General features: G+C 40.1%; 1 protein-coding gene across 1 annotated transcript in view; it reads right to left on the minus strand.

The window, feature by feature from the left end:
- The window catches only part of cntnap3 (contactin associated protein family member 3), a 251,788-nt gene that overhangs the window by 159,922 nt on the left and 81,529 nt on the right, over positions 1 to 10,337 (minus strand). The window contains exon 5 of the mRNA XM_056466569.1: positions 10,313 to 10,337. This exon is cut by the window's right edge and continues 179 nt beyond it. Within this exon, the coding sequence (XP_056322544.1) occupies positions 10,313 to 10,337 (25 nt within the window). The remainder of the gene's footprint in view (positions 1 to 10,312) is intronic.

The following is a 10,337-nucleotide window of genomic DNA, read 5'->3' on the forward strand; positions in this document are numbered from 1 at the left end:
ACAGCCATTTTCAGATCTCTCCAGAGATGTTCAATAGGATTTAGGTCTGGGCTCTGGCTGGGCCACTCAAGGAGATCCACAGAGTTGTTGTGAAGCCACTCCATTGATATTTTGGCGTTGTGCTTTGGGTCATTGTCCTGCTGGAAGATGAACCGTCGCCCCAGTCTGAGGTCAAGAGCACTCTGAAGCAGGTTTTCATTCAGGATGTCTCTGTACATTACATCTTTCCCTCTATGCTGACTAGTCTTCCAGTTCCTGCTGCTGAAAAACATCCCCACAGCATGATGCTGCCACCACCATGCTACACTGTAGGGATGCTATTAGCCTGGTGATGAGCGCTGCCTGCTTTTCTCCAAACGTAACGCCTGGCATTCACTCCAAAGAGTACAATTTGAGTCTCATCAGACCAGAGAGTTTAGTTTCAGATGCCGTTTGGCAAATTCCAGGTGGGCTGCTATGTGCCCTTTACTAAAGAGTGGCTTCCGTGTGGCCACTCTACCATACAGGCCTGATTGGTGGATTGCTGCACAGATGGTTGTCCTTCTGTAAGGTTCTCCTCTCTCCACAGAAGAATGCTGGAGCTCAGACAGAGTGACCTCCCTGACTAAGACCCTTCTGCCCTGATCACTCAGCTTAGATGGCCGGCCAGCTCTAGGAAGAGTCCTGGTGGTTCCAAACATCTTCCACTTATGGATGATGGAGGCCGCTGTGCTCATTGGAACTTTCAGAGCAGCAGAAATGTTTCTGTAACCTTCCCCAGCCTTGTGCCTTGAGACAATCCTGTCTCAGAGGTCTACAGACAATTCCTTTGTCTTCATGCTTGGTTTGTGCTTTGACATGCACTGTCAACCCTGGGACCTTAAATAGACAGGTGTACGCCTTTTCAAATCATGTCCAATCAACTGAATTGACCACAGGTGAACTCCAATGAAGCTGCTGAAACATCTCAAGAATGATCAGTGGAAACAGAATGTAGCTGAGCTCAATTTAGAGCTTCACGTTAAAGGCTGTCAATACTGATATACTTGTGAATTTTCCGCTTTTTTATTTTCAATAAATTTGCAATAATTTCAAAAACTATTTTTTCACATTGTCATTATGGGGGATTGTGTGTAGAATGTTGAGGAAATAAATGAATTTAATGCATTTTGGAATAAAAACAATATTGACTATAAAATTGTTTTAAAATATTAAAAACTGCTTTTATTCTAGCCGAAATAAAGTAATAATAAAAATATTATAGCAAATACTGTAAAAAATTCCTGAATCTGTTAAACATCTTTTGGGATTTAGTTGAAGAAGAAAAAGAAAATCACAGGAAGGCGAATAATCACTGTGAATGCGTCCCTGAATTGTTGCTTTAAGATTTTACATTTGACCTCAAACAGGCAAAGGACCTCACAATTTTTCTTCAAAATATTCATATAACCCTGAACGTCATCCTAAAGATTCTTCTTGCTGCTGTAAACAAAACTCATCCCCAAAATGACACCTGAATGTCATCCTGTTTATGCAATGGGAACATTCCAGTTGCCTTTTCTTCCCAAAAATACACCAGCTCTTATTATAACCGTACAAACACACAGCAAAAGTGTGTCAAGAATTGGCTGCCCGAGTGTCAAATCTGCTCAAAGTATCTCAGAATCGGCCCACACCACAGTTTATTTCACACATCTGCAGCTGAAAGCGCATCAACTTCAGAAGGTGTTAAGTCAGTTATCGAGGCTTTAAGATGTCTTACAGGTTTTGGTTTTTTACAGCAGGAGCACACGGATTCTTCAAAAAGTCAAATGTGTATGCAAGAGTTTTGGCAGATCTAAACTAAGCTAAAAGCGTGTTGTGTTTCATATTCACATATGCCAGTCAACGCTGCAAAAAACAAACTTTTCATACTTGTTTGTAATCAAAACATCTAGAAATCCTTAAATCAAGAAGCCTTTTCTAGACAGGCAAAACATGTCTTGTTTTAAGAGAAAAAAATCCAAAAATGAAGTGAGTTTTTTCTTAAAACAAGCAAAATAATCTGCCAATGGGGTAAGCAAAGTTATCTCTTGTCAAAAAGAAAAAAACAAGATTATTTTTGCTAGGCAACGCAGTCCGAAATCCGCGCTGTCTGAGTTTCACCAGCGCGCCTGCACGCTTTCCTCATCAGCGCGCTTGAAAGCGTTTGAGTAGCACTGCGGCTCCTCCGACTACAATGTCCAACAGAACATCAGATAAATCCAGGTATGGAAAAATATTCGGTGGTGTATGTGCCCGAACGTCCAACAATTCGTCTCTGGTGAAACTAATTGTAGGAATATGACTCGAGACAGGACAAACTAACAAAAACACAAACACTACTGCAGAGCACGACACGGAGGCGGCCATCGTCATCGGCGCCATCTTGGAGAAGAACTAGAAGAGCTAACTAACTAACTAACTAAGAGCTAAAGAACTAACAAAGAGCTACCAAAAAAACGAACACTTGAAATTGGGATCACATGTAATTGGCATGTTATGGAATATAACTATGGTAAAACAGTAAGAGGAGATGGAGAGCCAGTGACCAGTGACCTTCTAGCCGTGAGGCAACAGTTCTAACTACTGAGCCACCGTGCCACGCCAATGTTTTAGATCAGGCATGTCCAAGCTCGGTCCTGGAGGGCCGGTGTCCTGCAAAGTTTAGTTCCAACCCCAATCAGACACACCTGGGCTAGCTAATCAAGCACTTACTAGGCTTTCTAGAAACATCCGTGCAGGTGTGTTGAGGCAAGTTGGAGCTAAAATCTGCAGGACACCGGCCCTCCAGGACCGAGTTTGGACACCCCTGTTTTAGATCAACTATGAAACACTTTTTTGGATTCACTTCAAAGATTGACTACTGTTGAAACATCCCACATAAGCAGAAGAAGTATTGCGTACAATTCATGCTCCTCGTCTTATTGTTGACCAGTTGAGTGTCAAATTGAAAGTGTTCGGCAAATTACAAAACAAACCAAGTCAACCGAATTATAAAGTATTGTTCAAAACACTGAATATTGAAATTGAAACACAGACTATAGTAGGAAAGTTTCAAACAAAGCCTGAAGCACCGGAGCACAATATAATGCGACAGTTTGATGAATGCAAACTACCGGCAAAATAAAACAGTTTGGGATATGGGGCATAAATCTTCATGTCACAGCTTGTTTGCAGATGTATTTTCCGGCACAGACAGCAGCGAGTGCTTGCCAGAGACGAACATCTGCCTCTGCATCAAAACAACAACAACAACAACATCATGAACGTCACATGAAAACCCAGTTGTGCTCCACTGACTCATTCTGATCGTCAAACCTGCACTGTAAAACGCAATTACTCGAAAACGCCAGTCAACCCATTGCCTTAAAAGTGACAAGCTGACTTTACTTAATGAGTGTAAAGTAAAGTATTCATTTTCCTTCAGCTAAGTCTCTGATTATTAGGGGTTGTGTGCCTGCTGGGTCAAACCAGCGACCTTCTTGCTTCTTGCTAACCACTGAGCCACCATGCCACTCTGACAAAAACTAGCGTTTTATTGCAAAAGCAAAGAATTAAACACATTTTTGTACATCTATTCTTTATTCAGACTGTAAAACCTTTGTTTGTTGCAAAAATTACTAGAGTACACTTTCAAGAAAACACTATTTCAGTCCTTCTACTTTAAACTTGAATCCTTCTGTAATCATTTGTCATATTTACTATCAATTTCAGCATGACAATGGTTTCCAAGTAAAATGCTACACCATTTTTTTTCCTTCAGTGTAGTTGGTGGAGCCTCCAGACACAGATCTGTGGCATGAAACAGTATAAAAGCTGCCTAAAGAGATTTATTGTCAACATTCAGGCCTAAACGGCAACATTTTAATGTCCAATAAAACACTCCTGAGCGACGGCTCTGAGGTACAGTGTCCTCACGGCACAGTAAATCTCATCTAAAGGCGAGAAACGCATGGCCATCATCATCTCCAAACAACAACAGCAGAACAAGACGAGCATTTTCCAGCAACAGAGTTAAGCCATTATCAACATAAGAAACACTTGCAGAAACTCTTCTAATAAATGACAACTGGCTACTTTGTTTTGCTTCATCAACTGGCAACGTTGATGTCGTATGGACGTTAAATTTACATCTAACACTGGTGTCAACAAAACACGTCGAAATCGATTACAGAACTATTACAGAAATATATGGTTTATGTAACCCTATTACTTTGTTCATTATTTGACCAAAACCAAAAAGTGTTTGGTGCCCCGCTCTCCCCTATACTTATTTTGGTGGTTAAAATGGCATCAATGTGTGGATGTCAAATAGATGTCAAAGTCATGTCGATTTGCATTTTTAACATCTTTTTTTGACATGTTTTTTATGTCGTGTAGTTGGTGGAGCCTCCAGATAATAATTTGTGGCATAAAACCATATGAAAGCTGCCTTAAGAGATTTATTGTCAACATTCAGGCTTAAACAGCAACATTTTAATGTCCAATAAAACAATCCTAAGTGATCACAGAACTGTAATCAATTGTTTTTGTTTTTTGGCAAATTTAAATAAATTGTATGGTTAAAAATTAAGTTTTTCAAAATAAAAAAATAAAAAATCATGTGAAATTTGCACAATTTGCCCTCACAGACTGAAACTAAAGAATAAAGGACAGGGATGAGTATAAAAATCAAATCAAGTGGGCACCTTGATGTCAAAACGACACCATTAGGGTCAAAAAACACTTCAAAAATTGATTACAGGAGCTTTCTTAATTGATTTTCGATGCGTTTTTTGGCATCAATGTTAGATGCCAACTTGACATCATTTTGACATTAAGGTAGTTTTCATGCATTGTGAAGACACGAAATCCAGTGTAAATTTGTCATTTGTCATTGAAGCATTCAGATGAATTAAACTTTTCTTATATTTTAATAGTTTTGGGTCATTTTTTGATGGTCAAAATGCCATCAATGTGTAAATGTCAAATAGACGTCTAGGTTTTGACGTCAAATCTATTTGCATTTTTGAGTTTTTTTTTTTTTTTAATCTTGTGTTGTTGGTAGAGCCTCCCGACATGGATCTGTGGTATCAAACAGTTTAAAAGCTGCCTAAAGAGATTTATTGTCAACATTCAGGCAGTGAAATGCTTTAAGAAACTCCTCTAATAAATGACAAATGGCTGCTTCGATTCGCTTCATCTAAATCATTATCTTGATTTCATATGGACCTTAAATTGTCGTTTAAAACTGGTGTCAAAAAACACATCAAAATCAATTATAGTACTGTTCTGTGGTGGATCTTTGGTGTCGTTTTTTTTATGTCAATTTTATGCTGTTTTTACATCATGGTAGTTTAAATGCATTGTGGGATATGAAGTCCAGTATAAATTTGTTATTTATAATTGAAGCATTCAGATGAATAAAACTTTTTTATTATATAATTCTTTTTGTGCCATTATTTTGGTGGTCAAAGCGACATCACTGTGTGGATGTCAAATAGACGTCTAGGTTTTGACGTCAAATCTATTTGCATTTTTGAGTTGTTGTTGTTTTTTTTTTATCTTGTGTTGTTGGTAGAACCTCCCGACACGGATCTGTGGTATAAAACAGTTTAAAAGCTGCCTAAAGAGATTTATTGTCAACATTCAAGCCTAAACAGTAACATTATAAGGCAGTGAAACTCTTTAAGAAACTTCTCTAATAAATGACAAATGGCTGCTTCGATTCGCTTCATCTAAATCATTATCTTGATTTCATATGGACCTAAAATTGTCGTTTAAAACTGGTGTCAAAAAACACGTCAAAATCAATTATAGGACTGTTCTGTGGTGGATCCTTGGTGTCGTTTTTTTTAGTGATGTTTTATAAACAAATTTCGGGAGGAGCATGCGCAGAAGTTTCAGTATCAAATACGTCATTGACAATTATTCTATTATCCAATCAATTCTTGACCAAACCCCTATATATACCAAAGCTGTCTTACCTGCAGCATCTCACGACTTTAGCATCCCTCCACCACCCCGTCACCTCACCTCTTAAGCATTACAATCCCGGGGGGAGCGTTCTGGGGCCGGGCTAGAAACTTCGCTTGAATCCCAATTCCTCTCTGTTTCCTGATAAGAGGAATAACTCGAGTTTGGGTGTCTCCCCGAGCTCAGAGCCCTCTCCCCGGACAGCAGGCCAAATACGCTTTATTCTGAAACTATTGCAAGTGTGAACTCGTGAATGTCAATTTTATGCTGTTTTTACATCAAGGTAGTTTAAATGCATTGTGGGATATGAAGTCCAGTATAAATGTGTAATTTATAATTGAAGCATTCAGATGAATAAAACTTTATCATATAATTCTTTTTGTGCCATTATTTTGGTGGTCAAAGCGACATCACTGTGTGGATGTCAAATAGACGTCAAGGTTTTAACGTAAAATAAATTAGCATTTTTTTAGGAACTTTTGACATGTTTTTTTTTTATCTTGTGTAGTTGGTAGAGCCTCCAGACACAGATCTGTGATATGAAACAGTATAATATTGCCTAAAATAGATCTATATTCACGATTCAGCCCTGATGGGCAACATTTTAATGTCCAGCAAAACAATCCTGAGGAACGTCTCTGAACTACAGTGTCCTTACGGCACAGTAAATCTCATTTAAAAACGAGAAATGCATGGCCATCATCATCTCCAAACAACAACAGCAGAACAAGACGAGCATTTCCGAAAATCTGCCAGGAGAAACACTTTGGCACTTCCAGAATCTCCTCTAATAAATGACAACTGGCTGCTTCGATTTACTTGAAATTATGGTGAAAGAGTGTGGAGAGAGCTGCTGTCAGACTTTTTTACGATGGAAAAGGCCAAGAGCAGGTGGACAATTGGAGATTTACAGACCCGAGGCATTCAGACTCCTCCAGAACAGCCCAACTGAGCTCAGAGAGACTTCAGAAACGTCTGAGATCTGATCAAAACAGCGCACGCTTCCTCCGGCGCTGTAATCTGCACATTTACAAATGCCAAAGTCAAACGTAAATGGCAAGTCGAACGCAGACGTTTAATTGTCAAACTGCAGCTCCACTAGCAGACTGAGACTGCAAGAGAAAATATGAAATAAACAGCCTGAAATGAGATCACGTTAATATCTGTTTCTCCAATGCTTTCCACCTGCAGCATACTGTAGTGTATGGTTAGGTTTAGAAAAACATCTCATCACCATATAAGTCATCTCACATCCTGATAATGATCCAGATCACAATAGAGTGCCATTTCTGTACTGTTCTGACCACATGTGAAGGCTTTTTCTTACTTAGAAATGTCCTTATTCATATGTATTTTTCACTTGAGAACTTCAGGGCAAATGTTTCATTAAAAATAAAGAAACATATAATAGATATTACTGAAATATTAAACACTTTTCAAAGATTAATGATCACAGCTTCAACATATATATATATATATATATAGGGCTCAACAATAAGGACTGCCTGATGGCACAGGGCCAGTGTGAAAGAGGCTTGGGACAGTAGACCGGATCATTACTGGCCACAATGGGACAGTGCTGCCTTGTCACTAACGTTTAATTTGTCTGCGACTATATTTGTCAACTGCGTGCAATTGAAGCTGTGCTTTTAAGTCTATAAATGCTACCTTCTCTGTGATGTCGTAAACACTACATTGCTGTCCGGTTCCTCTGATCTGATTTGATGTTTTGACCATGCTATTATTTTATGTAACCTGGTAACAACCAGTACAGCGAAGAAACGGCAACATGGCAGCAACATCAAATTATAAGGTTGAAAGAAAATGTCTGTTTCTAACGTCGTGGAAGTAGACATTTACATGGGAAGTCATGTTTTGCACAGTTTGCCGTCAGTTTGATAAGTCAGCCTCCTTTTGTTAAATAATTTAGAACTGCAATAAAATAACTCCACATTTTCCATACTGCTCTTTTTGTTTGCATTTTGTTTTGTTTTTTGCACTTTTTTTGACATTTTTTAACAACCCAGGCTCATTCTGAGAACGTGGTCCCGGGGACGTTTCTGGAGACCGCGAAATACGTCCCGGGAGGTACGTATTTTTGCAGTTTTTGTTTTCGCGAGTCCGCGAGAGGCCGCTGTGTGCGCTTTTTCCCGCGCCGTTCTCGCGTAAACCCGCTGGAGGCCGCTGTCGAACGACCTTCCGCCTGTCTGCCTGGATGACAGAATGATTGACCGTGCGACCGGCCAATCGGCTGACCCACCCTCCTCCGTCCCTAAACCCAACCAACGACGATTCACAAAAGCCGTCCAGAAAAAGAAAAGCCCTCGTCTGATTTTTACCACGGTTTCAGATTTTGACCACATTCTCACCCTGTGATGAACTTGTTCGCTTAATTTTTTGGATTTTGTTTTAGTTTGTTTTTGTTTTCTTCCCTGGGCTCGAACCCGGTCGTCGTCATCGTGGTCAGCCCCCTCTCACACCGCCCCGCAGCATTCGCTTAAATAAATGAAATGCAGCCGTACGTACCCCCGGCTACATATTTCGCGGTCTCGAGAAACGTCCACGGGACTACGTTCTCAGAATGAGCCTGGGTTGTTTTTTAAGTATTGAAATTCTCAGACTTTCTCAAATTCTCAAATTCACAGACTTTATTTTTGACACATTATTTAAAATATTAAAATATGCAGCTAAAAAATAGCTATTAACTAGTCTTTTTTTTTTTTTGGTGGGGCCAGTGAAAATTTTGGCAGGGCAAGTAAAAACCTAATCCACTGGACTGAACGGACTAGTAGAAAAAACCCTTAGCGTTGAGCCCTGTATATATATATATATATATATATATATATATATATATATATATATATATATATATATATATATGTACTTTTATTCTAGCCGAAATAAACCAAATAAAACTTTCTCCAGAAGAAAAAAATATTATCAGACATACTGTGAAAATTTCCTCGCTCTGTTAAACATAATTTTGGAAATACTTAAAAAAGAAAAATTCTGACTTCAACTGTATCTTTCACCAGGAGATTTCAGTGGTTGAACAACACTTCTGTGCATATAACCCATTCGTAACAACGCAATCTCCATCAGCTCTGCGTGACTAAAATAGTTTTAAAACAGAACATCACCTGTCTAACAAAAATACTTCAGCCATGGTGTCGTCCTTCCTCCAGCGTGCAAAACTCACTCCAATACTGATTGCGGATTTTAACAAGTTTTGATTCAGCATTTGTTTTTACTGCTGTCTCTTGAGCACGTGCAAATGGCAGATCTGCGTAAACGGGTGCACAGTTGTACAAATCTCCATTTGCTGACAGACAGTTTGGGCCACTCATCAGAATTATGGGAATTATTGACCTGACAAATTGTAATTGGATGAACATTTTTTAGTTTTATGCCTCACCCAGAATATAAAAACACATATACAACCCAGGCTCATTCTGAGAACGTAGTCCCGGGGACGTTTCTGGAGACTGCGAAATACGTAGCCGGGGGTACGTACGGCTGCATTTCATTTTTTTAAGCGAAAGCTGCGGGGCGGTGTGACGCCGTTCCCTTCGGTGCTCGCCGGCCGGCCGCTCGCCTCCGTGTGGAGGGCTTTCCCGCTACAACCAGTTTGTCCGGTTAGCTCTTCGTGTACTCTGGCGGACTCGAGGCGCAGAGAGGGGCTGACCACGCTGACGACGACGACCGGGTTCGAGTCCGGGGAAGAGCAGTTCCAGAAATCAGGTAAGAAAACAAAAACAAAATCCAAAAAATGAAGCGAACAAGTTCGTCACAGGGTGAGAATGTGGTCAAAATCCGAAAACGTGGTAAAAATCAGACGAGGGCTTTTCTTTTTCTGGACGGCTTTTGTGAATCGTCGTTTGTTAGGTTTAAGGGACGGAGGAGGGTGGGTCAGCCGATTGGCCGGTCACACGGTCAATCATTCTGTCGTCCAGGCAGACAGGCGGAAGGTCGTTCTACAGCGGCCTCCAGCGGGTTTACGCGAGAACGGCGCGGGAAAAAGCTCGCACAGCGGCCTCTCGCGGATTCGCGAAAACAAAAACTGCAAAAATACGTACCTCCCGGGACGTATTTCGCGGTCTCCAGAAACGTCCATGGGACTACATTCTCAGAATGAGCCTGGGTTGCACATATAAGCACATTTAGATCATTTACTTTAATCAATACTATTGGAATGTGAAGAGATTTCAACCAGCACAACAAAACATGTTTCTGAAGACAATCACCTACTGTACCTTTAGCATCTGAAACTGAATCATTTAACAGAAAAAGAGGCTCATTGATCAACCTAAATGAAGGTGTTTGTGGGTTCCAGCAGACGTATTATGGACGTCAGTACCTTTTCTGAGCTGCAGTACGAGTCT

This window comes from Danio aesculapii, chromosome 10 (genome assembly GCF_903798145.1).
Source record: "Danio aesculapii chromosome 10, fDanAes4.1, whole genome shotgun sequence".
Lineage (NCBI taxonomy): Eukaryota > Metazoa > Chordata > Actinopteri > Cypriniformes > Danionidae > Danio > Danio aesculapii.